A 27289-nucleotide genomic window follows, 5' to 3' on the forward strand; every position below is an offset into this window, starting at 1 on the left:
CGGGAAAGACACCGCCAACAAATGCGCCTGGTTAGGTGCCAATAAAACTTTATTTGTAAAAACAGGCAACAGGTTGGATTTGTGTCCTGGGTCATTGCTTTCTGATCCCTGGTATAAATCTAAGTGACACTTTTTAAAGGGGGAGGGACAATGACCTAGATTAAGTGCATTTCATAAAGTTCTACCTTAGAAAAGTTCTTTCTAATCCCAGGAAGTGGGGTCCTGGGGTCCTGGGGGTCCTACTTGCCCCGAGGGCCAGAGACACAGGCAGAGCTGGCTAGTGGGGGTGACGCCCTCTCCTCTCCGTCTCAGCCTGTGTGTCCTGGCCTTCTTCTCTCTGCCCGAGTCCTGCCAGGTGTCCCGCTCCCCGCCCCGTCTATTCCAGAGGAAGGAAGGAGACCCGACCAGAGCAGACGGAAGGCCCGGATTTCATAGCAGAGGGCAGGGGACAGTGGCCTCTGCTCCACTTACATTGGATTTGAAGTCACCGGATGCAGGATGACCTGGGGCGCCCGGGTTGGCGTCTCTGGCACCGGCACTACATCTGAGCGTGAAATCCAACAGTCAGAAACCAAACATGGAATACAGACTGTCCCCCAGAGACCGGACTCCTAATAACACTTCACCACATCGGGGTCCCGGGGGCCGGCCAATCCCCTTTGTCCCTTCCTCAACCACTGGGACTTTACATGCTGAGATGACCCACTGCGCACAGTCCACCACTGTGGTCTGGGGAGCTGCCAGAACCCCTAAGCATCTAGCCGGGAGGGCCTGTTAGTCACCTCTGAGTCTCCCTCACTCCTGAGTTCCCTTGGGACCGGGGGCCAGTTGGTCTCGCATCTTCCAGCGAGGGTCTCTCTGACCGTCTCTCCCCTGCCACGTGACCCCTCCTCTGCCTTCCACAGCAGATCACCCTCTAGGGCTTTTCATTGTGGTTGGGGACCACGTTGGTCTCTTGATGCCCTTGAGACCTCCCACCCTGATCTCCACTTCCACAACCTGACATTATACTGGGGTGCGGTGACCCCCACTACCTCTTCCATGGGGTGCATCTCACCATTCCCCTCTGCCCATCCCCCAGCTGCTCCCGCCTGTCGGCAGGGCCGCCCACAAACGCGACACTCACCTGGGAAGATGAACTGCTGCTTGTACTTGTAGTAGTGAGAAGCTTGAGAGAGAGGGAGAGGAGGGAGAGAGAGAGAGTACTAGTGTGAGAGTCCCTCCAGGTACCAAGATGGGCTCCTCCCATGTCCTCCATGTCTCTGTCCCCCCATAGTGCTTCCACAGGTACCCCAAATTTCAGGGGATTATGAACGTGTGTGAGGAGACCAGAACTCTAAGCACCCTGTCCGATGTCCCCGGTCACTCACGCTCCCTCAAACCAGACCACTCCCGCTTGGCCAGTCGTCCCTACACAAAGCCGTATTTTGTTAAACGCATAATTACAAACAACAGAGTCTGTAAAGCCACAATCCAAAATATTAATTCTTTGCCTTTTGGCAGAATGATGACCGTGACTTTAAAAAAAAAAGAAAAGAAAGAGCATGCCTGCTGTTCCTATGCTTTCTAAATTTCCACACTGAGCACCAAGACCTTTGCTTTTCCATTGCTGTTGCACATGACTGCAAACTCGTGGATTTGAACAACCCCAGTGTGGGTCCTCTTCCAGTCGGGAGCTCCCGAGGCCGGAGCGAGCCTTGAAGGCTAGAATCGAGGGCTCTGTTCTTTCGGGGATCCCTGGAGACTCTGACCCCCCGCTCCTCCAGCTGCTTGAGGCCGAGGGCTCCCAATCTCATCCCTCCAATCTCTGCTTGTGCCCGACATCACTTTCTACTGCCGGTGACCTTCCTGCCTCCCTGGGATAAGGATCACTGTGATTACATGTAGGGCCACCAGGATAATCTGACATCTCGAGATCTGTGACTTAATCACATTGGCAAAGATCCGTTTTGTCGTGTCCAGTAGCAGATTCGCAGACCCTGGATTAGGACAGAGGGCTTTTTTTTTTTTTTCCTGAGAGGGACATTATTATACTTAACACAAGCGTAAGTGAAACCTGAGTTTAGGAAACAGTTATGTACAAGAAACAGCCAGGACTGTGCTGCTGAGTCTCCACCAATTCCTTCGCTCCTTGGTCCACTCACCAGAGCTCAGGGGGCTCAGATACTAGGTTTCTTACTTTCTTTTTTTTAATACATTTTTTTTTGTTGTCAATGGATCTTTATTTTATTTATTTATGTGTGGTGCTGAGAATTGAACCCAGGGCCCCCCACATGCCAGGCAAGTGCTCTACCATTGAGCTGCAGCCCCAGCCCCAGATACTAGGTTTCTAATTTACCTCTTATTTGTTTGGGGTACAGTGTCTGAGAATAGGGAGCAGGCCACACAGTTTTAGATGCCCTCATAAATTAAATGGACAGAGAAGGGGTTAGGTCTGAGTCTGAACTGCCAAATCCACTTCCAGAAACTGTTTGATGACGCCCAGCGATGAGCTGCCCCTCAGAGCTGGCCCACTGAGGGTTAGCCCGGGGGTTCTGAGCCCCCTGGTTCTGAGCCTGGGGTCCAGAAGGTGGCCCTGCAGGATGGAATCCTGTCTCTGCTGTGGGTTCCTTGCAAAAGCCAAAGCAAATCTCTGTGAATTGCAGGGTCCTTGCACAAAACAAGGTCAATAACTGTCCTTTCCACACAGGGCTAGGACCCTTGTTCCCAACGAGCATGTCGTAGGTTCTAAATAAGAACAGTCAGCCCCCCCCCCCCCAGGCACTCAGAGGTCCCACATCAATAGATGTGACTAATCCAGGATTGGAAATATTTGAAAATAAATGGCATCTGTCCTAAACATTACTGAACATGTACAGACTTTTATCCTTGTCATTATGCCCTAAGCAATGTAGCAGAACCACAATTTCCACAGCGTTTGCATTGTATCAGGCATTATGAGTCATCTAGAAACGATTTAAAGTCTATGAGAGAATGCGCGCAGGGGCCACGTGGATACTGAGCCATGTGACATATGACACCTGGGCATCCATGCATCTGGATGTTCAAGAGGGTCCTGGAACCCCAGGATCCTGAGGGAGGCATGTATTCGTTGCATCGAGTGAGCAGACGCTTCAAAAAGCTCTCAACTCAGGGATGAGCAGGATCGATGATCAAGGCAATCAGATAGCTTCACACACAAAGTCCTTTGTTTGGGGGAAGGAAATAAAACACCCCAAGGGGTTGGAACTGATTCACAAGCTCCTTCAGGACAGAGAGTCAATCCCAGCGTCTCAGGATCCCAATCCGTGCACACACACATGTGCAACACACACCTGTGGCAACACACATCTGTGCCTCTTTGATCACAGAGAAAACAGCAGCGACTTTTAGGTTAGACCATTTGCAGATGACTTCAGGGAGCTGAAGTCCAGGTGGATTTGGGCTCTGGAAAACAGGGTGTCTAGAGAGCAAACAACTCACTCCGGGTTCCAGAGCAGAGCTCGCAAAGAGACACAAACCTGCAGGACTCGACTCCAGGGGCTGTTTTTTTCCCCCGTTACATAACCTAGGTTTCTGATGGCATGCAGCCATTTTGCCAACAAGAGGCCAAGATTAAAAAAAGGACAAACTCCTCTCGGGCGGCTTAGCTGATCTCTTTCCCCCGAGCTCTGACCGGGCTGGGAGCATCCTGGGTCTGCAGGAGAGATTAGCTGATGGTCAAGTTCCTCTAAGAAGGAGGGGCTGGGCTGTGGCGCAAGAGCTGTCTGGGAAGTCTGAGGGCCTGGCCTGGCAAGGGGCCACCCCCCAGATGCCTCCATGCCCCGGGCCAACCCCAGCCTTGACCCTTCCCTGGGCCACAGGACAGCTCGTTCCTGATGACTGAAAAATGATGAGAAGAGAAAGTGTCCCAGGAGACCTGCTCTTCTGTGGCTAAGTCACCACACAGAAGCAGGGATACACCTGAGCGGGCAGAGGGGCAGCCGAGCTGCTCCTGGCTTCCTGGAGTCAGAGAGGAGTTGGGGCCCTGGAGCCACAGAGGGGTGGGGGGAGAAGTAGGTGACAAACCTTCACACCTATATTGACTTGGTTCACACCTGTCACTCCTGCTGAGCCACAGACCCCATGATAAGAGAGATTGTTGGGGACAGAATAATGTCCCCATCCAAAAGATGTCCCTGCCCTGATCCCTGGACACATTACCTTCGATGGCAAAAGGGACTTGGAAAAGAGCCTTGGGATGGGGACATTGTCCCGATTCACTGGGAAGAGCTCAATGTCAATTACAAGGTCCTTGTAAGAGGGAGGGCAGAGGGTCAGAGCCAGAGAGATGCAGAGGAGATGCAGTAATGGGCAGAGGCTGGGCCGTGAGGGCCCAACAGAGGAACAGGCCCAGCCTCCAGAGGCCGAGGAAGGCAAGAGCTACAGCCTCCTCTGCAGCCTCTAGAATGAACCAGCCACGCTGGTACCTTGAGTTTTATCCAAGTGACTCCAGGCTGCACATTCAGAGCTGGGTCCTGGCATGGGGTTGATAGAGAAGGCAGCCCTGCTCAAGTGGGTGTCTCTCAGACCCCAAGCATCACGCTGTCCGTTTCGACACACTTAACTCATAGGACAGCCACTGGTTCCAGAGTAGAGGGTCCCCCTGCAACTTAGGTGAAGCTACCAGGTGCTGTTGACCAAAAGACCATCTCTAAGAGTCCCTGAAGCCCCCTGTGCCTCAGTTTCCTCATCTTTGAAATAGACCTGTATACTTCCTCCTGGTTCCTCTAAAGAGTAAATAAGGTCATATATGACGATTGCCCTGCATATGGCAAAGGTTTACCATCTATGTGCTTCCCTGGCCCTCTCTGGTCATCAGCCCACTGCCTTCCAGCAAGGACCAGCCCCATCCCAGCCTTGGCATGGACCCCACCCCTCCTTCACCTCTGCGCCACCAATGCTCTGCGACTGGCATCTCTCTGAGCCTGGAGGTACCTGGCAGGTTGAAGTTCTTCTGCTGCCTCGTGCACTGCGGGGAAGGGTGCAGGGGAGAAGGCGGCGTGGCGCTAGGAGGGAGCGGGGGTGCTGGTGAGGACGGCGTGGACGACGTCGTGGATGAGGGGTTGCTGCTGGAGTCTGGCTGGTAAGGGACAGGGATGTGGTCCTGCAGAGAGAAAATAGGGCAGGGGTCAGGACCGGGCAGGGAATCAGAGACAGCAGAAAGAGTGAGCCGAGCAGGAAGGAGCCCCCACCCCCAGCTTCCTCAGCAACTCCCGCCCCTTTTCTGCTGTCCCCAGGTCCCTCCAGGGTCCCAGCTGTTTCATCAGCTCTACCAGTTGGCATCCAGCTGTGGAAGGAATGGCATCCGGAATCAAACCCCTGGGCACTGCTTGGACCCCAGAGTGAAGGGTTGTTGCATAATGAAAACCACACAGGTGACAGCCACGTGCCCCGTGCCTCTTTGATTCTGGAAAGCCCCATGTGGAGGTGCCCAGAAGACACTCCTCATCCTAACACCTCTCCTCCTGAGTGTTTATTAAAGAATCAGCAGCCCAACAGCGGCCGAGAACGCGAGCGAGAGCCTCCAGCATCTCTGCCAACGTCCTGGCTGGAATCTGCACCCCCTCTCCTTGCCGGAGACCAGCTCCACAGCGAGGCTAAGACAGGATCCAAGTGTGCATCCTCAGATGGCCTTGGGGGGCAGTTAAGAGGATGATGTAGTGAAGAGAATGGTGTCCCCATCCCCCAAAGACAGGTCACTCCGAAATTCAGAATCCAATCGTATTAGGAATAAGGGTCTTTGCAGATGTAATCAAGGTAAGGGTCTCCAGGAGGGACCATCCTGGATGAAATCCAGTGACAGATACCCTTATAAGGGACAGTGAGGACAGGCACAGAGGTCAAAGCCAGGTGAAGACAGAGGTGGAGATGGGAGGGAGGAAGCCATCATCAAGGATTGCTGGGGCCACCTGAGAGGCCACCGAGAGTCCAGCAGGCACCTCTGGTGACATTTTGCCATTTCTCAGTGGTGTTCTGTGACATAGATGGACCACAGTGTGTTTAACCACTACCTACTAAGCTGCTTCCCGTCATTGGCTACTGTGGACCACGCTGCTATAAACATTTGTGCACAGGTTTTAAGTACAACAATCTTTTATTGGACTGGAATAAAGGCCCAGGAGTGCAATTTCTTGATAATGTGGTAATGACATGATTAGTTTTCAAAGAAAATGGAAAAATGGTTCTCCAGGGAGGCTGCACCGCTTTGCCCCCGCAGGCCACGAATCCCTGATTTTCTCAGTATCCTAACCAGGGCTTAGCTTCGTCACCATTTCTCTTTTATTCTGATAAGAGTGTACTGGTATCTCATTATGCATTTAATTTGCATTTACCTAATGACTAATGACACGGAATGTCTTTCATGTGCTTATCTGCCATCTGTATATGCTTTATGGTTTTGATGACTGTAGCTATATAAGAAGCTTTGAAATGGGGTAGAATTTTTTTTTTCAATTTTATTCTCTTTTCAAAAGTGGGATTTTTTTTCTATTCTAGTTTCTTTGGCTTTTCACATAACTTTTATTAGACGGTCTTGTATTTACCTACAACAAATCTTGCTGGGGTTTTGGTAGGAGTTGTACTACCCCTATGTAGCCATTTTAGGGAGAATTGACTTCTTGACTATGTTGGACCTTACAATCCATGAACATGGTATATATTTTAATTTCCTAGGGCTATTGTAAGAAAGTACCATCAACTGAGTGGCTTTAAAAAAAACATGAATTTATTCTCTCCCACTTCTAGAGGCTCCACATCTGAAACCCAGGTCCTAGCAGAGCCATGTCTCAAGCTCCCCCTGAGACTTTAGGTAGACCCTTCCTTGCCTCCTCCCGGCTTCTGGTGATGTCGTGGTTCTTGGCATCGCCTGGCTTGTAGCTACAACATTCCAATCTCTACCTTTTTTTGTCACATGGTGCTTTTCCTGTAGATCTCTGTTTGTCTTCTCCTTTTCTAATAGACATGAAAGTCATACTGGGTGAGGAACCACCACTATGACATCATCTGAACTAGACTACATCGGCAAAGACCCTTTTTACAAATAGGGTCACATTCACAGATCCAGGGGGTCAGGACTTTGTCTTATATTTGTAGGGGACAAAGCATGATTCCCAAAAGTATGTCCCTCCATTTCTATAGGTCTTTGTTTCCTTTCCCTAGAATTTTGCAGTTTTTAGCATACAAGTTCTGTGGATGTTTTGTTAAATTTATCTCTTTCTCATTTCACTGAGCAATTATAATGGTGTATTTTAAATTTAGGCTTCCATACCTTAATTGCAAGCAGACTGAAATACAACTACTTTCTGTATATTGACTTTGTGTCTTGCTATATTGCTGAACTGGCAATTCATTCTATTATTTCCAAGGGGGGGGTTCCTTTTTATTTTGCTTCTTGTATATGCTTTGGGGTTTCCTACATAGACAATGATGTTATCTGCAGATAAGGACAGTGTTATTTTTCTTTTTTAAATTGGCATATCTCTCTCTCTCTCTCTCTCTCTCTCTCTCTTCATTTTCTTTTCTTGTCTTCTTGCAATGGCTAGAACTTCCAGCACTAAGTCTAACAGGAATGGTGAGAGTGGACATTATCTACATTTGGGCATTGCTCAGATTTTTGAACCTGTAAGTTTATGTCTTGAGCCCAGTGGCATCCATGCTAGCTTCTTCAAGTCCCAGTCTGGGATATATGAAGCCAAAAGGAGTTTCGGGGGACTCATTGTGAACCTCTAGCTGCTGCCTTTTTATGTACTTATACATAATCCTGGGAATTCCATTGCACTTAGTGGGAGAAATAGGGAGAAGTCCATCTTCCCCAAAACTGTGAAGTCTTTTTAATCTGTTAGTTCTTTTAATCCTGGCAACAAATCTGCAACTTGGGTGTTACCTCTGGGGGGAAAAATTAGGACTTTGAAAGTGGAGGTTTACCCTCTGCTTGTGTAATGAGAAAAATGCACACCTCCTCTCTGTACAGCTGGCTTTCCCAGACTCTGAGACTTTCCCTGTGATAATGGCCCCCGCTAGTAAGATCTCTGACCCAGTGGGGGAGAAACCAATTTGAGTGTAAGGCAGGGGACACCTGACCACTTGGACATAGGTTTACTGCTGCAGGTCATGTTCTAGCTCATTCTAGCCACCTCCCAGGAAAGGCCACCTTGGAGGTAACTCTGATCTGATGTCAGCAGAAGGGCAGCCTTCTTGCTCTACCTGGAAAGCTAATTCCTTTTTCATGACCACACACGTGTAAGTGCAATGCCATCTGAGGGACATGAGGATTTATGTGGTTGGGCTATGACCTGGAGAGAGGCTCTCACAGGCCAGTGGGGCATGTGAGGTACTTCAAGGAAGTCAGAGGCTGGTGATGTCATATGAGGGAGTGGAGGGAACAGAATGGATCATCTGGCCCCCTCTGGAGCCTCTGCTCTTTGAACTTCCACTTGTGGACTGGCAGATTTCAAGAAGTTTCCACAGATGATCTGCAAAGATGATCATTATGTAGGTTACAAAATCATGATGACTTGTTGCTAAAAATTGGTGTCCCATGCATAGCAACTGAGTCCAGATCTTGCTCAAACAAAGATGCAAGATTCAGATGAAAATGTTTAACCACAACGCATGGGTTCAGGCTGGACCTGGGCTGACGTCACCTTCTCCTATCTCATGTCACTCCCACACCCCTGAATGTCCACTTCAGTCACATCAAATGGCCCACGGTTCCCAACATAAACCAGGCCCTTCCATATCTTCAGGGTATAGGACACGCTGCCATCTCTATTTGGAACATTTGTTCAGCCCTGTCCTGCTCTGCCTGGAAGATATCCCTTCCTTCTTCAAGATGCAATTCAGATCTCTTTTCCTTGAGAAGCTGACTTGACCTCCCCACCCCACCAGGTAAGGTACATTGTCCCCACCAGCCATGCACAATGTCCTTGCTTCCACAGTTGCTTCTACGTGGTCACTTCTCAGATTGTCTTCCTCTAGACTAGGAGCTCACTGAGGACAGGCACCATATTATCTTCATCTCTGTTCTCAGCACTTAGCAAAGTGCCAGACACATAGTAGCCCCTCAATAAATGCATGTGGAGGAAGAAAGAAAGAAAGAAAGAAAGGAAGGAAGGAAGGAAGGAAGGAAGGAAGGAAGGAAGGAAGGAAGGAAGGAAGGAGGAGGGAGGGAGGGAAGGAAGGAAGGAAGGAAGGAAGGGTTGGAAGGATAGAGAGAAGGAGAGAGAGAGAAGGAGGAAGGTCCATCTCTTCCCACTAGACTGGGCCAATCATTTGTCTTAGAATCTGCAAAACTCAGCACAGAAACAACACATCATGGGGAGGGGCTGATCAATGCTATGTGAATGAATGAGCAAACCAATCAGTCCGTCAAGGGGCAGGGTAGTGGCAGAGCTGTCTTTCTGGGGGAAGGAGTCATCTCTACCTTCTGAGGACAGGAATCAGGTTCTGATCACGTCGATAGCTCGGGGCTGATGGGAATAAACAGACTTGTTGATAATCTGGTGCTCACTTTCCCTGGCAGAATTGCTTCCATAGGAGGGGGAATTCCTTCTGCAGGTCAGACCCAGGTCTCTGCCCCAGAGGGACCGGCAGTGGGAGGTTGTGTTCCATCAGAGGGAAACTTGAACTTTACCAGGTCATGCCGGGAAAGGTGGATGGCATGTCCCTCTTCTGAACACAGGTAAGAGATGGAAACATCTCTCAGAAGCCATCCCGTCTGTCCCCTTCATTCTGTAGGTGGGGATGCTGAGGTATATGAAGAGGAAATGGCTGGCTGGAGTCATACAGTTAGTGACCCAGGTCCCAACTCACAGCCCAGAGGCAGACACACAAGTTTGTACCAAGGAGCAAGAAACTCACATCTGATCTGGGAATCAGCTAGAAGGATGTTTGAAAGAATGATCAAGGCTCGCCGTCGGAGAAAAATGCCCGTTTATTGAGGAACAGCTCTGCATCTTTATAGAGCCGGGGAAGGTTTGACAGTTATGACAGTTTAACGGTTGAACGGTTTGACAGTTGTCTGGGGGGCTTTCTGATTGGTGGGTAAGGATCATGTGATCCTGCTGTCCAATGGTGAGCCCTGCTGGCTCACATGATCCTTACCCACCAATTAGAATGCACCCCAAGCCAGCTGCCAAAAAACCATTAAATTATTAAACTGTTTCAACTGTCAAACCTCCCCTGGCTCTATAAATATGCAGAGCCGCCTCAATAAACGGATGCCCGACGGCAAGCCTTGAGGGTTCTTTCAATGTTCATCTCCCAGGTTCCCATGTTACCTCGAGAAGCACTGAGTGGGACATGGTGAGATGTAACTGCTCTTCCAGGGACGTTCCCTAAAGACACTGTCCTCATCCTCTCACCTCATGGTCTTGGCTGAATGGACTGACCTGAAGAAGCAGACATATTTGTCCTGTGACCTCTGATAGCCCACTCCCAACACAGGACCATGGTGGCACCTGGTCATTAACCTGTGATACGGAATGACATGATGACTTGGGCCAACAAGGAAAGTAGCAGAAGACACGAGGAGTAAAGATTGAGGAGAGAGGAGATTGGGAACACGGGTTCCCGACACCAGAGAGCCAACAAGTTGCAGGTACGAGGAGCAGCAATGACTGAGAGAAAGGGTGACACTAGAGAAAGACAAAGCCAGGCAACAGCAATGGGCAGAGCAGAACCAGGAAGACCACCTGAGGAGTGCTCATGAGGGACCAGTGATGACCTGGAAGCCGCCTGACCCAGGCCTTCCTCCATGTCTAGTTCCGTAAGGCCAGCTCCGCCAGGGAGATGTCCCCTTCCTTTCTTGCCAGTGTCCTTCCTTACAACAGACAACTCAGTTTGCTGAGCATGGCCTAGGCAGGTCTCTGTCCCTAGCAAGCCACCATGCAGCCCCTTCAAACAACCTGACCACAGTGAGACAGCTCCAGCCTCCGCCACCACTGCAGATGGCATCTTTGATGGCTTGAGGCAGAGGGACAAGGTAGATTGGTGCTGGCTGATGCGCTTGCTATTGCTTCTCCTCCATTGTCCTTCAGTTCCTCCATCATCTCCTCTTCTTCTATCTCCTTTATCCTCCTCCAACCTTCCCCATCTCCTCCATCCTTCCCCATCTCCTCCATCCTTCTCATCTCCTCCATACTTCATCATCTCCTCCATCCTTCTCCATCTCCTCCATCTCCTCCATCCTTCCCATCTCCTCCATCCTTCCTCATCTCCTCCATCTCCTCCATCCTTCCCATCTCCTCCATCCTTCCCCATCTCCTCCATCTCCTCCATCCTTCCCATCTCCTCCATCCTTCCTCATCTCCTCCATCTCCTCCATCCTTCCCATCTCCTCCATCCTTCCCCATCTCCTCCATCTCCTCCATCCTTCCCATCTCCTCCATCCTTCCTCATCTCCTCCATCCTTCCCATCTCCTCCATCCTTCCCCATCTCCTCCATCCTTCCTCATTCTTCGCCATCTCAATTCCCCATCCTCCCCATCTCCTCCATCCTTTTCCATCTCCTCCAATCTTCCCCATCTCCTCCAATCTTCCCCATCTCCTCCATCCTTCCCATCTCCTCCATCCTTCCTCATCTCCTCCATCTCCTCCATCCTTCTCCATCTCCTCCATCCTTCCCATCTCCTCCATCCTTCCTCATCTCCTCCATACTTCCCATCTCCTCCATCCTTCCTCATCTCCTCCATCTCTTCCATCCTTCTCCATCTCCTCCATCCTTCCCCATCTCCTCCAATCTTCCTCATCTCCTCCATCCTTCCTCATCTCCTCCATCTCCTCCATCCTTCCCATCTCCTCCATCCTTCCCATCTCCTCCATCCTTTTCCATCTCCTCCAATCTTCCCCATCTCCTCCATCCTTCCTCATCTCCTCCATCTCCTCCATCCTTCCCATCTCCTCCATCCTTCCCCATCTCCTCCATCTCCTCCATCCTTCCCATCTCCTCCATCCTTCCTCATCTCCTCCATCCTTCCCATCTCCTCCATCCTTCCCCATCTCCTCCATCCTTCCTCATTCTTCGCCATCTCAATTCCCCATCCTCCCCATCTCCTCCATCCTTTTCCATCTCCTCCAATCTTCCCCATCTCCTCCAATCTTCCCCATCTCCTCCATCCTTCCCATCTCCTCCATCCTTCCTCATCTCCTCCATCTCCTCCATCCTTCCCATCTCCTCCATCCTTCCCATCTCCTCCATCCTTTTCCATCTCCTCCAATCTTCCCCATCTCCTCCATCCTTCCTCATCTCCTCCATCTCCTCCATCCTTCCCATCTCCTCCATCTCCTCCATCCTTCCTCATTCTTCACCATCTCAATTCCCCATCCTTCCCATCTCCTCCATCCTTTTCCAACTCCTCCAATCTTCCCCATCTCCTCCATCCTTCCTCATCTCCTCCATCTCCTCCATCCTTCTCCATCTCCTCCAATCTTCCCCATCCCCTCCAATCTTCCCCATCTCCTCCATCCTTCCCATCTCCTCCATCCTTCCTCATCTCCTCCATCTCCTCCAATCTTCCCCATCTACTCCATCCTTCCCCATCTCCTCCATCTCCTCCATCTTTCCCCATCTCCTCCATCCTTCCCATCTCCTCCATCCTTCCTCATCTCCTCCATCTCCTCCATCCTTCCCATCTCCTCTATCCTTCCTCATCTCCTCCATCTCCTCCATCCTTCTCCATCTCCTCCATCCTTCCCCATCTCCTCCATCTCCTCCATCCTTCCTCATTCTTCGCCATCTCAATTCCCCATCCTTCCCATCTCCTCCATCCTTCTCCATCTCCTCCATCCTTTTCCATCTCCTCCAATCTTCCCCATCTCCTCCATCCTTCCTCATCTCCTCCATCTCCTCCAATCTCCCCCATCTCCTCCATCCTTCCTCATCTCCTCCATCTCCTCCATCCTTCTCCATCTCCTCCAATCTTCCCCACCTCCTCCAATCTTCCCCATATCCTCCATCCTTCCTCATCTCCTCCATCTCCTCCATCCTTCTCATCTCTTCCATCCTTCCTCATCTCCTCCATCCTTCTCCATCTCCTCCAATCTTCCCCATCTCCTCCAATCTTCCCCATCTCCTCCATCCTTCCTCATCTCCTCCATCTCCTCCATCCTTCTCCATCTCCTCCAATATTCCCCATCTCCTCCAATCTTCCCCATCTCCTCCATCCTTCCTCATCTCCTCTTATCTCCTCCATCCTTCTCATCTCCTCCATCCTTCTCATCTCCTCCAATCTTCCCCATCTCCTCCATCCTTCCCATCTCCTCCATCCTTCCTCATTCTTCGACATCTCAATTCCCCGTCCTCTTCCATCTCCTCCAGCACTTCCTCTTCTTTCTCCTTTCCTCCTTCTCCTTCCTTTTCCCTTCCTCTTCCTCATCCTGCCTTATTCCTCTCCTCTTTCTCTACTTCTTCATTTTCTTCCTCCCTCCCCTTCCTTCTCCCCATTTCTTTTGTTACTCTTCCTCATTCTCCTCTGTATTCATCACCCAGCCACTTCCATGCCCTGGGTACCTAAGTTGGACTCACTCCTTTATCATATGCACATCTAATTTCCCCTACAACCCACTAATAACTCCCATTGTATGCCAATTTTACAGAGGGGACAGACCTTGAAATGGCCTGCCCATGGTCACACAGAAAGTTAAAGGGCTGAGCTGTGAGCCTGGGTTTTCTGACTCCAAAATCCACATTCTCACCTCTGCACTAGGTGAAGGAGCAAGGCCTCTGTGATCCTGGATGGACTGAGCCACACAGAAGAAACCAAGAGCAATAAAAAGGAAACCTTCAGACCAAATTGGCCCGAGAATTTATTACACTAACCACATGATTAGCTGACAAAAAGAATCTGCACAAAGCCAGGGAGAAGAGGAAGGGGTGCTGTGTGGGTGGGGGGTAACCCAGCCTTGTCATAGGTCCTGTCTACCTTCATGTCAAAGCTGCCTCTTAAACAGAGGTTAATCTATTTCCTTTATCAAATTCTCCTGCTGGCAGACAAGTAGGATAATGTCACAGTCACTGATCTGTGTGACCTGAGCTTTGTCCCTTTGGACACCAAGAGGCTCCAGTGCCTTTGAGGTCAGGGGGCAAGATCTTGAGATGGCTCCTCCTCCTCAAGATATCACATGAGGAAAAATGGCCTAAGAGATGTGTGATTACTTCTTTTAGAGACCTATATTTTCTGCTTATTTATTTATTCATTCTGCAGTGCTGGGTGGGACCAGGGCTTCATGCATGTCAGGAGAGAGCTCACCACTGAGCTGCACCCCATCTTGGAGACCTATCATCTTTTGAAAATGACAAAGGAAAAGGGGATCCAGCCTGGCATTTTGATCGAGGGCCTCAGGACTTAAGCTGGTCGTCCTAGCTAGAATTTCCTGGGCACTTTATGCCAGCAACTATATTAAGTGTATTTAAACATCAACTATTTCACTTCACCTCCACAATAATTCTGAGACTGGTGCTCTTAGTGCACATCCAGGGCATTTTAAAACATGGATACAAATCCTTATAAGCTTGGACTGTTCCATCCAGAGTTTGGCTCTCTGTCTCCTTCCCTTGAACCTGAACAGACTTGGACTGCTTCTATGAGTAAAGCACAACAGAAGTGACAGTGCCAGAGTCCCACCTTACTTGCTAATTTGGCTGTTCTTCAAGCTATGAGCTGCCATAGAGGAGGCACAACCGCCTGGAAGCAGCCATATTGGGAGGAAGCCCAAGCCACAAGGCAGGTCCACACATGAGTACGCTACTCAATCTCTCCGCTGAGCCCGGACTTTGACTTCTTCAGCCAGGCACCAGACATGTGAGTGAAGAAACCTCCAGCTCATATCAGAGGTCAGCAAACTTTTTCTGTAAAGAACCTGACAGTAAATATGTCAGGCTTCACAGTCCACACCATTCCTGTCATGACCTCTTAACTCTGTGATTGCAGTAGTACCAAGGCAGTCACAGACAATCTAAGGGTGGCTATGTCCCAATATGATTTATTTAAAAATCAGATGGTGGGCTAGACTTGACCTGTGGGCTATAATGTGCCAATACAGGAGTTTTCTCAGTTGAATCCCTGGACATCACAGAGAAAAGACACTCTTGTCCCTTTATGGTCTATCCCAGTTCCAAACCCACAGATTCGGAGCATCATACCAGAATGCTGTTATAAACTAAGATTGGGATAGTTTGCAGGGTAACTGCCGATAACGAAACCACCCCCATTTTACATATAGAAAAACTGCAAGCCAGAGACTTTAAATTACTTGTCCAAACTTTCACAGCCAGTGGGTCAAGGAAGCCAAGGCTGGATGCCAGGTTTTCCTGACTCTAGAGGCCGAGGTCACTTATCTGCTAGATGGATGTCACAAGGAGCCAGATGGTGAATGGCTCTGAGATCTAGGAGTAAAAACTGGGGATGAGGGTGTGAGAGCAAACAGACATCTGGGTTTGGCGGGGAAGCATGGAGGGAGAGATCAGAGATGGGGGAGGGACCCAATTCTGCAGGGATTTACGGGCTGCAGTGGAGAATCTGATTTGTTTTCTGAAAGCCATAGAAAGCCATTGGATGGCATTTCAGCACAGAGTGACAAGGTTCCAATTACATGAAGAATCACTCTGGCTGCTGTGTGGACTGGGGAGGGGCCATCCCTCTCTAGCCTTCCCGAGAAGCCAGACCGGAAGGTCCACCGCCATCCAGATGCTCAACAGGGACCTGACTCAAACCCATGACTTCCCCGTCTCCAGGCTGATTCACTCTTTACCCACTTCAAACACAAGGCAGGAAGGGAAAAGGTCCAGAGGGGCTCACTCTTGACAAGCCTCCTGTAGAGGGAAAGCCAGCAAACTGGCCACCGTTCACAGCTCAGGGCCCCTACAGATTTCCGCCCACCGGTCTCCACCAGAAGCTGAGGACCAGATGCCCTGCCCTTAGTCCAACAGATGCTCAGAAAGCCAGGAACCATCTGTGCAGCTCATCCGGGCAGATGGGGAGACGTCTCTCGGAGCAGAACAGGCAGGATCTGAGCCGCCGGGGAAGCTCCCTGGTGGCTTCCGCTCCCATGCCTGGTGTCCCATCCCTGCACACGCATGCATCCGGTTCCCTGTGTCCTCTCTTTAAATTAGACAGACTCCTGGCTCATACGTCTCTGTGGATTGCTGGATGCCCCCCCACCCAAGCCCTAGCGCCCACACGGGCTGCCAGGTGAGCGCCGCACTCCCGGGTCAACCCGCCTTCTCTCCTTCCCACCACCTGGTAGTGCCAGCCCCACATGCCCCTCCCAGCCGATGCCCAGCCTCACCTTGTTGATTTTGTTGGTTTTGGGGAGAGTCTGACTGATGTGCAGGTCCGAATACCGAGGTGGCTTCCGTACAGGGTTGTTGATGTCACAGGGGACCGACTCTGTCCGGACCAACCTTGCCGGATCCGTAGGGGTAAAAGCAATGATTTGAGAGTTTAAGTATCACTTTGGTTTTGATCATGCCTGGAGAGCAGAGTTGAGAACCCACTTTGAGGACCCGCCCCAACAGTGGAAGTGACAGTCACTGTGATAAGATCCGGGTGCTCTCTGAGGTTCCTCAACTTTTTGTATTGTCAATTCATGACTCTTGGCAATAAAAAATGATTATCAAAACCCCCCAAGCTATCAAGTTCTTTTTTTCCACCCGCAACACCACTGTTTCATATTGACACTCATCTCAGAATTGAACCTCACTTAAAATACAAGAAGGTCCTGATTTCTCGGGGCCTATGATTCACAGACAAGCTCATGAGACCGCCGTCCCTGCATTCTTGACCATTGTGTTAGGATCACCTTTTGTTACTTTCTGGGTTTAGCAGGACTAAGCAGCCTGTTGCACGTCCATCCTTTGTCATAGTAACCACGGAACCCTAAAAGAAAGACTCAGCTCGCCCAGCACCCCTTGGGATCACGCCCAAAGCCACACAGGAAGCTGAGCATACAAGCAATGCTCAATAAATGTGTCTGACTCCAGATCACATCATCAGTCCCCTCTCCCCTTTGGTGAGGGACAACAGGGAGAAGCGGAGAATGAGAACCGGATGATGCCTGGCAGTGGCTCTCTGTTAGATGCGAAGGCGCCAGGGCTGGTGGGGGAGGGGAGCGAGTGGAGAAGTTAAAGCCTTGCACTGACCCAGGGATGTAATTTCTCTGCTCAGCCTGAGCTGTCATCACCATGGAAACAGACTATTTTCTACTTCCCCCCAACAGTGGGGAGAAGGAAGAAACTGGCCGACTTCTGGAAAGTTCAGTTTGCTTGTACCTGTGGTCTTGGAACACAAGGGGCATGACAGTGAAGGTGGGTGGGAGGGAGCCTTTCTCCAAATGCCAGCCTCTGAGTGCAGGTCACCTTCCAGCAGGTTGGGTCTCGCCTCGTGGAGTCCGTGGGGCTCCAGCAGGACCCACCATGCAGAGGAATTGGGTGGGAGGAGAATTCCCCAAGGAAGCTGACCCCCACGCCCAGGAGCTCAGGGGCTGTGAGGATTCAGGTTTCAAAATAGCCTCACTGAGTGCACCCAGTTACTCCAGGAACAGATGGTTCTTAATTAAGGATGTGGGGAGGGGAAGGAGAAGAAAGTTCAATTCTGTTCCTTTGCTTCTCTCTTCCAGGAGATCAATGTTGCAAAGATCATCAAAAACCAACTGCCTGTTGGCATCGAGACTGCTTTGGGTAGCAATTTGCCTCCTTCTTTAAGTTTCCCTTGGATTTCTTCTAAAATTAGGCAGCTTCCCCTGAGCATGCTCTAACCAAGGCCAGGGATATGGGAGAATGAGGAGGAAAGATCGGATTAGCAGCTTGCTGTACCTGAAAGTCGCTTCCTGGTGGCTCTAAGGTGCTGCTCAATGTCTACATGGGGTGGTGGCAGAGATGCAGCCAGAAAGAATTTTAAATATTTAATGAGTTGCTAACAGTCACAAATAAGAATACGGCCCATAAAACCTCTCTCTCTGGGCTTTGGTTTGAAACATCTAAGGTGCTGGCAATACAGGTCTGCACTGTGCTGGAGTGGCCAGGCTCCAGACAGCACGCACCCACGCTTTCCAACTGCCATGGCCCCATGTGGCTAGCTCCTCTCCTCTCGTGTAGGATGCTGGCTTGGCCCTCACACGCCTCCAAGTTTGCATACAACTCCTGTTCGTGAGCAATGCTTTTCAACTTTAAAGGACACGGAAAAGCCTTCCAAATACTATTGCAAATGTGGATTCTGATTCAGTAGGTGTGGGGTGGGGCCAGAAATGGTGCATTTCTAAAATGCTCCCAGGTGATCCCAGGCTGCTGGTCCATGGACTGTGCTGTGAATGGCAAGGGTTTGGGCCACGAAGTCCAGGAGAAGTTTCTGCAGTGAGGAAAATGCTCCAATCTGCCCCATCCAATATGGCAGCCACATGGGGCTGCAGAGCTCTTGAAGTGTGGTTGGTGGGGACTGAGTAATTAAATTTGTATTTTAATGTCATTTTAGTTAATCTAAACTTAAATAGTCAGATGTGGTTGGGAGCTACGTTGTTGGTCAGCACAGGCCTAGAGAGTCCCCCAGGGATGAACTGCAATATGGATGATGGAGTCCGAGGATAACGACTCCAAAGGGCAAGAATCGGGGTGGGGAATGGAGTTTAAAAACTGGACTAGCAGGCTTTGCAAAGAGTTGGCCCCTATCGAGTCCTTGGCAGGCAGGGAAATGCCTTTTCTTCCAGCTAAACTGGTCTTGCTTTTGCCACACTGAAAGGCTGGTAATAACCTTCTGGTCTGGTCAGGTTGGCCCAGACACTCCCAGGGCCCCAGAGAGTGACATACAAATGGCCCAAACCAACAGATCTGAGTCACACCCCTCCCCAGGCACACTCCTGCAAGGCCAAAGGATTGAGTGTGGAGAGCACCTCATGGGCAAACCCTCGGCCAGCACTGTTTCTAGGAGGGAAGGAAGAGCAACAGAATTGGGAAAGGAGAAGAGAGCAGAAATTATGGGAGGTGGGGGTAGGGGTGGTGAACCTGGGGGCTAAATATCAGAGGGACCGGGATAAAAGCAAGGAACAGGGAGGACAGACCTACAGCATGGATAAAGGACACAGATGTCAGGAAGAAGGTGCCCGGGAAGCAGAAGGTGTCTGGAATCATGCCAGGTGGGGTGGCTATTTTCATGGTCTGCAGGAGCACCCCCACCCAGGGCAGCGAGGGTTAGATACTTACCACCCCGGTGGATGATCAGGAGGTGACAGGGCGGGGCTTCTTTGGTGCATTTATTGTGGCACTTTAACCTGAGAAAGAGAGAGAAAGAGAAATGGGTGGATGACTGGGCAGGTGAACTGATGGACAGGATGGAGGAGTGAGTGGATTAGTGGAAGGATGGACAGATGGATGGAGGAATGCGTGGGTGAGTGTATGGATGGGTGAGTGGGTAGATAGATGGAGGAGTGGAGGGAGAGGTGAAGAGATGAAGGGAGGAATGAATGGATGAGTGGATGAATGGCTAATTGGAAGGATGAATGGATGGATGGATGGATAGATAGGTGGATTGGTGGATAAATGGGTGGATGGATGAATGAGTAGAGGGATGAGTGGATGAATAGATAGGTGGATGGATGGATGGATGGATGAGTGAACTGACAGGTGGATGGATGAGTAGATAGATAGGTGCATGGATAGATTGGTGGGTGGATGGATGGATGGATGGATGGATGGATGGATGGATGGACAGATGGATGAATGGATAGATGGGTGGGTGGATGGATGGATGAGTAGATAGATGGATAAATTGGTGGGTGGGTGGGTGGATGGATGGATGGATGAGTAGATGGATACATAGGTGGATGGATGCATGGATGGATGATTGAACTGATAGATGGATGGATGAATGGATGAATAGATATGTGGATGGGTGGATAGATGGGTGGATGGTTGAATGGATGGATAAGTGGATGGATAGATAGGAGTGTGGATAGATAGATGGGTGGGTGGATGGATGGATGGATGAGTGAACTGACATAGGTGGATAGATGAGTAGATGGATAGATAGGTGAATGGATAGATTGGTGGGTGGAAGGATGGATGGATGGATGGACAGATGAATAGATAAGTAGATGGATGAATGTATATATGGGTGGATGGATGGATGGCTGAGTAGATGGGTGGATAGGTGGATAATTGAACTGATAGATAGTTGGATAGATGAATGGATGAATAGATATGTGGATGGGTGGATAGGTGGGTAGATGGATGAATGGATGAATAGATATGTGGATGGGTGGATAGGTAGGTGGATGGTTGAATGGATGGATAGTGGATAGATAGGTGTGTGGATAGATTGGTAGATGGATGGATGGATGGATGGGTGGATGGATAGATAGGTGTGTGGATAGATAGATGGGTAGATGGATGGATAGATAGGTGTGTGGATAGATACAGAAGGGTAGATGGATGGATAGATGGATGGATGAGTGGATGGACAGCTAGGTAGGTAGATGGGTGGGTAGATGGATAGATGGGTGGATGAGTAGATGGATGAATAGATGAGTAGATGGATGAGTGGATGGATAGATGTATGTATATATGTATGTATGTATGGATGGATAGATGAGTGAACTGATAGGTAGATGGATGAATGGATGGATAAATAGGTGGATGGATGTATGAATGGAAGAATGGGTAGATGGGCAGATGGTGGGTGTGTGGATGAATGGAGTGGATGAATGAAAAGGTGCCTCAGTGGTCTGGAGACTCTGGACACTGGTTAGATGTTAGATGGGACAGGGCAGCTACTACAAAGACTGGAACCCAGATAATTAACTGTGGAGAGAGGCTGCTGCCTCCTCACTCTCTCAGCTCCATCCGAGTGGTCTAGTAGTGGATAGCAATTGTTCCACCCCAGTTCCCTCGTAGAGTTGGTGCGTTGAAGCACACCCTGTCCCGTTAGTCAGTACAGTGTTGGCATTGCCATTCTAATGACCATGTGCCATTTACTTGAAGTCTCATTTTCCAGTCACTGTACTAAACACTCATTTGATCTTCATAACAATGTTAAGAAATGGGTATTTTTTTTTTTAACATTCTCACGTTCAAGGTGGAAAACTTAGGTTAACTGGACTTGACCTGGCAGTAAACCTGAGTCAGTTGTCCCAAAGTGGGCTGTCACTCATCCTGAAGGCTCAAGCTGTAGGAGACTTGAAACCGGAGCTTCCAATCAGGGTGAGATTAGCAGCAGGTACGGAGAGGTCTTAATCTGAAGAGTTTAGAATCAAAATCCCTTCTTTGAGACGAGCCTATGATGTCACCTTACTTTCTCCCTACAGTTGCCTGAATTTGCCAGGACAATAGAGATGCCAGGTTCCTGCAGGCAACTTCATGCCCCCCCCCCACCGCCACTTTTCCCCCTCGGATTCCCTCATCATGCTCAGAACCCTGACTTCCCAGAGCCCGTGGCTTCCCCGGATGACTGCCCTCAGGCTGCCTAGAGGGTCGGATTCCACACAGAACCTCACAGATAGCATGCAGACAAGTGGGAACTCGGGATCTGCCTTCTCCTCTCTTCCCCTCTTGGCATTTGATCGCTCTCTTCCACAAGATGGTCTGAATATCCAGACAGAGACTTGACATTGGAGCTAGCTCCGTGGTTCTCAAAGTGGGGTTCCGGGCCCAGCAGCATCTAGTACCTTCTAGGAACTTCTCTGGGCCCCAACCCCCAGGTGGGCTGAGTCAGCACCTCGGAGGCAAGGCTCCAGGGAGCACCGCTCTGCAGCGAACAAGCCTCAGGTGGCCTGAGCCACGCCCGGGGCAGAAGCCCTGAGCTGACAGAGTGGGATGTCTGTGTCCAGGTTTTTCTTGTGATCCGTCTTCATGGCTCTGGGAGTTCCTCTGATGTGGGGAGGAGCACGGGCAGCCGGGGCAGCAGTAAGGGTGTTGGCACCTCCCTGCATAAGTAGTGAATGACTGTCTGGAGTGAGAAGCATGTCACCTACCCTGATCCGAAGCCCACACATTGTATCCATGTGTGAAATGGCACACTGAACCTCCAAACTGGGTTCAAGAGCTATGTATCTGGGCTGGGGATGTGGCTCAAGCGGTAGCGCGCTCGCCTCGCGTGCGTGTGGCCTGGGTTCGATCCTCAGCACCACATACCAACAAAGATGTTGTGTCCGCCGAGAACTAAAAAATAAATATTAAAAAGTTCTCTCTCTCTCACTCTCTCTCTCTCCTCTCTCACTCTCTCTTAAAAAAAAAAGAGCTATGTATCTGTTAAAGATCTATTAAGGGCTGGGGCTGGGGCTCAGCGGTAAGAGCACCTGCCTACCACGTGTGAGGGCCTGGGTTCGATCCTCAGCACCACATAAAAATAAATAAATAAAATAAAGGTATTGCGTCCAACTACAACTAAAAAATATATTTTTAAAAATATTTAAAAATAATAGCAGGGCTGATAGGTAAATAAGAAAAATCATGACAGAGTGTTGAACAAATGAATAAACAGGACTGGGAAACGTTGACCCAGAACATTTGAGATCTTCAGAATCAAGAGACGGCTCCTGGTGTTAGAAAGCCTGACCCAGCTGAGAACCACGGAAACAGACACCTTGTTGGTGATAAGTGTCATCAAGCCTGTGGGCACCTGGGAAAGATCAAGAGCTGACACTGATGTGCAAGAGTGATGTTCTGGGTGCTTTACGTAATCTACGTCGTCCTCATGGACAGGAGCAACGACTGGTGTCCCCATTTTACAGAGTGAGAAACCGAGGCTCAGCAGGTTTGGAAGACTTGCTCAAGGCCTAACATCCTGCGAGCAGAAGGAGTCCTGAGTCCTGCTCTGAACCCCGAGGCTAGATGCCTCCAAAACTTGTACTCCTCCTACTTCACCCTGGGGCAGGATGGCTGAAGAGGAAGGATCTGGGAGACAGAACGTACTTATTCAAAATGCTCTTCTTGAGACAAGCCTACGATGTCATCTCACTCTGCCCCTGCAGGGGTAACAAAGATCCCAACTTATGCGGCCTGGCTTTCCTCTTTCTTTTCTAAGGACCCTGGACCCTCAGAGCCCTGGGGAAGGTCTCAGCTCCCTCGGGATAACAAGTGTCACATCACAACCCTGACGCAGAGCTCTGCTAAGGTGGGGAGAGCCTTTCATTCATTCCTTGAACAAATGCTGGCTGGGACCCCAGCACGCCCAGGAAAGGGGACACATGTGGTGAAGAATGCAAAGGAAGCTCTGTGTTTGTGGGGAGGGCAACAGAGGAAGTCATTGCAGGGGGTGACAAGAGGGTGACACAGAGATACAGGGAAATGGAATGGGGAGCCAAGGGATGGGGGCAGGGTCCCTAGGCAAGAGTCACCTGGGAGTGTTTCTCCCAAGAGGCACACTGGAGTTAGGGGACAAGAAAGAGCCTTGGGGGGTTCAGGGGTCAGAGGTTAAGGGTCACCCAGGCCAAGTGCATGAGAACAGTTTGGGTGGAGCCAACCTGAGAAGGGAGGTGGGCAGGGCCCAAAGCCAAGCAAGGAGCCCACATCTGATTCCACAGGTACCAGGAACCCCAGGAGGGTCCGGAGCACTGTGACCCAGCCACACAGGTTTGGGAAGCCCTGAGCTGGGGAATCTGTGGATGCCACCCGGAGTCCATCCAAGGAGTGTCTGCACTCAAAATAGCTAGACTCCACCCTGGAAGCTTCCAGAAAGAAAATTCTTCCTTCCTGCCACCTCCACCCAAGAGTCTTTCTAACCAGCCCGGCTGGAAGGGTGATTGGCAGATGCAGAGAAGCCCTCTGCCATGGGGACAAGTGACTGCACCTAACCTTGGAACCACTGCCAGACCAGGACAGGACAGGCAGGCCCTCCGTGACCTGGTCTGCTCTCTGCCCCCTCGCCCGGCCTTCTCCCCTTCAGTCTCTTACTGCGTGTGTCTTGCAGAAATGGAAAAGCCCTCCTCTCCGCCCCCCACGGGCCAAAGGGAGCGGGACCCGGAACACTTTCCCTTCCAGCCAGGGGGTTCAGGGCGGCATGGGGCCTGGGAACAAGCCCTGCTCCTGCAGGGACCCAGGGATATGTCTCTGTGCCCAGGGAGACACTGAAACCACACCCGGGGGCTCTGGAGTGAGGAACTGAGGCTGCACACCCAGGCTCTGCTGATGGGCAGGATTAGCCCTGTGATGAAGTGCCATGGCCCCTGGAGGGAGGGTACGAGGGACCGAAGCCAGGCTCGGGCCAGGCAGGCAGGGTCCCACTTTTCCACCTGGGGATGCACATCAGCCCCTTCAGATTAGATCCCCCTTTTCACTGCCTAGGGAAGAAAGAGCAGCTCGCACGGTTCTCAGAACCCACCTGCTGCCAAACTGCATTCCCAAGCCCACCTTCCAGGGTTCTCATGGGGAAAGTGTGGGGGGGGGGGATTTGTGGCAGAATGCGCGAAGACCCCCCCCCCCCCCAGTCAAAGGAAGGTGCTCTTCTTCCCAGATGAGAGATGTCTGGAAGACTAAATCTTCTAGAAGACAGTGCTCCCTCCAGAGGGAAATGGGGTCAGGAGAGTATACCAAACCAACCTCAGTTCAAATCCTGAGGCCTCCACTCCCTGGCTGGGACAACTTGGGCAAGGCCCTGACCCACTCTGAACCTCAGTTTCTTCCTCTGTGAAGTAGAGATAACCATCTCATCTTCCTCACAGGGTTGTAGAAAGGACCAATGTTAGGAAACCTAGGACAGACCCTTGGCTCGCTATAGGTGCTCAAGAAGTAGCAGCCACCCTACCTTTAACTCCTCTACTCTCCCTCATTACTGCTGGTTTGTGCAGCAGCTCCTACAGCACAGCCCCAGACTCATTGCTGGAGGACTTTTTCTCTGGTTGGAAATTTGGGCTGCCTGGGGAACCTGGAGCCCTCACCAACCATGGTGGGAGTCGGTTGATGAACAGCCCAGTCTCCTCTACCTCGGGTGCCATGATGTCTGCTCGTGGTAAAACTAGACCCCAGCTGCCCGCGGCTGTGACCTGCTCTTCAGTGTACCCAGGACTGGCCGCCTTCTCTCCCCCTGCTTCCCTCCTGCACCCTCCATGTGGTGTGACCTAGGACCACCTCTCAAACATGGAGCCCTTGGCTTGGGGTCTAGGGGTCTGGATAAGACACCACGATTATTAAAAAAAGATTCCCAGCACCAAAGTGACACGTCCCATGGCTTGGCCATGCTACCTTCAGAAAGCGTGGAATCTTGGGAAGAATTTATTTAAAACTTTCATTGAAAATAGCTTTTTTTTTTTTAACTTCCAAGGCTTAATAGGATAAGCTTCAATTATGGAGAGGAGCTGCTTGGTTGGAACATCTCATTGCCCCAAAGGAGCCGCTGGCTAAATGAGACATCGTCTCCAATGGAAAGTTAAACATGCAAATTCACCTTAAATATGCAAATTTTATCTTAACTATGCAAAATGGGGTCTCTCCCCATTCACATTAACCTGGTGCTTAATGCATGCTGCGGTAAACACTGGAGAGATGGAGGGAGGGAGGGGGAAAGAGAGAAAAAGGAAAGATGGACAGGAGGGACACTGTCCAATAGGGGTGACCTGGGGGGGGTCACAGTGTCTCAAAATTCTTGGGAAAATGACATCTATTTCGTATCATTTGCTTGCCTCTTAGTGAAATGCAAACTATGACCCTCTCAACAGCCTTTTCCCTCTTCTCTCCAGAATGGGGCCGGAGGTAGGATTCGGCCAGAAGCAAACTGGATCACCATGGATCTTGCCCAGGAACCATGGGGGACAAACGGTGCCTGTTACGAGAAGCTCTGCTGTTTTCTTAATAGTTTTGTCACAGCCCACAGTGGACACAGGCCCGGAGCCCAGCAAGGAGCCGGGGTCAGGACACTCACCACGTGGAGGAGCGACAGGCCAACTCCTGCTGGGGAGAGTGTCTCATCGACTTCCAGTGGTTCTCCGGGGATGCTCACCGACTTACGGAAACTGCTGGGGGCGGCCGAATCCCCCATTTTCACTTTCTCTTAGTCTATCCCAGCTCAATGGCAATAGCCCACCTGCCTTTCCTTACAGAGTCCAAATGCAAATGCTTTCAAAAGCTGCACTGAAACCCAGCTCAGGGGATAAACAAGCACCAACATCAGCCCCGAGCTCTGTGCAGCCCACTGACCCTGGACCACAGTGCGGTAAGAGGTGGAGCCTGTTGTGCCCATCCCAAAGCCAAGAAGACTGAGGCCCAGGAAGCAGCCCAAGTCGCACTGGTGGTAAAGGGCAGAGGAGTAGAGACGATTCACTCATTCACACCCACAACAACATTGTTTGGTTCCTCCTCTGTGTTCAGTAGATCAGGACTTCTTTCTTTAAAGGTTTTACCATCCAGAAAGGAGCTTATTGTCTTGGGATATAAAGCCATCCTCTGTGACTTCAAGCACGAACGTCTTTCCATTCATGACACAGCTTGAAAACTGCCCCTCAGAAATGATCCCGGGGGGAAGTGAACCCTGTTTCCTTTCCTTCTCGACCAGTCAAGATTTCCTGAGCACTTACTAAGTGCCAAGCACTTGCTCGCCCTGGAGGTAGGCGCCATGAACACCCCCAACATGACTGTCCTGGTCCCCTCATGAGGTTGGCCTCATCCTGAGAGCTAGGGGACCCGGGGTTTCAACAGGCGGTACACGCTGGGGAAGCGTTTTGGAAAGAGCCCCTGTGGCAGCCGAGGTCCCGTCCCCCCTTATCTTTCTGGCTTTCTGCACCACTTTCCTTCCCAGGTCACTGCAGGCTTCTCACAGTGTCACTAAACCAAATCATGACCCCCTCCCAGCCAGGCGGTTTCACTGCTCGCCCCAACTAAGCATCTTGGTCTCATTTTGACCCCCCTGCGGTTCTCAGTGGAGCGGATGCTTCTGGAAATGCGCTCAGAGCCGGGTACTGACACAGCCCTTCTCCCTCTGTCACCAGCTCGGTGGGGTCCAGCCCCTCCGCCTTTGGCTCCTGGAAAGAAACCTCTAGTAGGTGGATGAGCGCAGGGCGGTGGCAGGGAGTCAGGACCTACAAATCAGACTGGGAGCCAGGACCGTTCCTTCCATGTGGGGCTCTGGAAGGGAGCCCACAGATGGTTACCTGTTGGGCATGAATTCCTGCTGCCCTCCCCAGCCTCCCTGAAAGCACAGGAAGTGACCTTAGAGTCTCCTCGCCTCCCCGGACCTGGAGATGCTCTCAGACTCTGTTCTGCATGTTTAGTTCCAGGGGAGGCAGGGTAGAAGCTGGCCTTAGTGGCTGTCCTAATGACCAGACCTTGGCTGGAAGTGGTTTAGTGGGGCCTTGA

At 50.7% G+C, this 27289-nt stretch overlaps 1 protein-coding gene across 1 annotated transcript in view; it reads right to left on the reverse strand.

The window, feature by feature from the left end:
• The window catches only part of KSR2 (kinase suppressor of ras 2), a gene marked incomplete at its 5' end in the record, with an annotated part of 351213 nt that overhangs the window by 54933 nt on the left and 268991 nt on the right, over nucleotides 1-27289 (reverse strand). The window contains 5 exons of the mRNA XM_081283402.1: nucleotides 472-544; nucleotides 1127-1168; nucleotides 4957-5125; nucleotides 16306-16433; nucleotides 19214-19278. Coding sequence (XP_081139528.1) covers nucleotides 472-544; nucleotides 1127-1168; nucleotides 4957-5125; nucleotides 16306-16433; nucleotides 19214-19278 — 477 coding nt within the window. The remainder of the gene's footprint in view (nucleotides 1-471; nucleotides 545-1126; nucleotides 1169-4956; nucleotides 5126-16305; nucleotides 16434-19213; nucleotides 19279-27289) is intronic.

Source organism: Spermophilus citellus, assembly GCF_964194105.1.
Source record: "Spermophilus citellus genome assembly, chromosome: 3".
Taxonomy (NCBI): domain Eukaryota; kingdom Metazoa; phylum Chordata; class Mammalia; order Rodentia; family Sciuridae; genus Spermophilus; species Spermophilus citellus.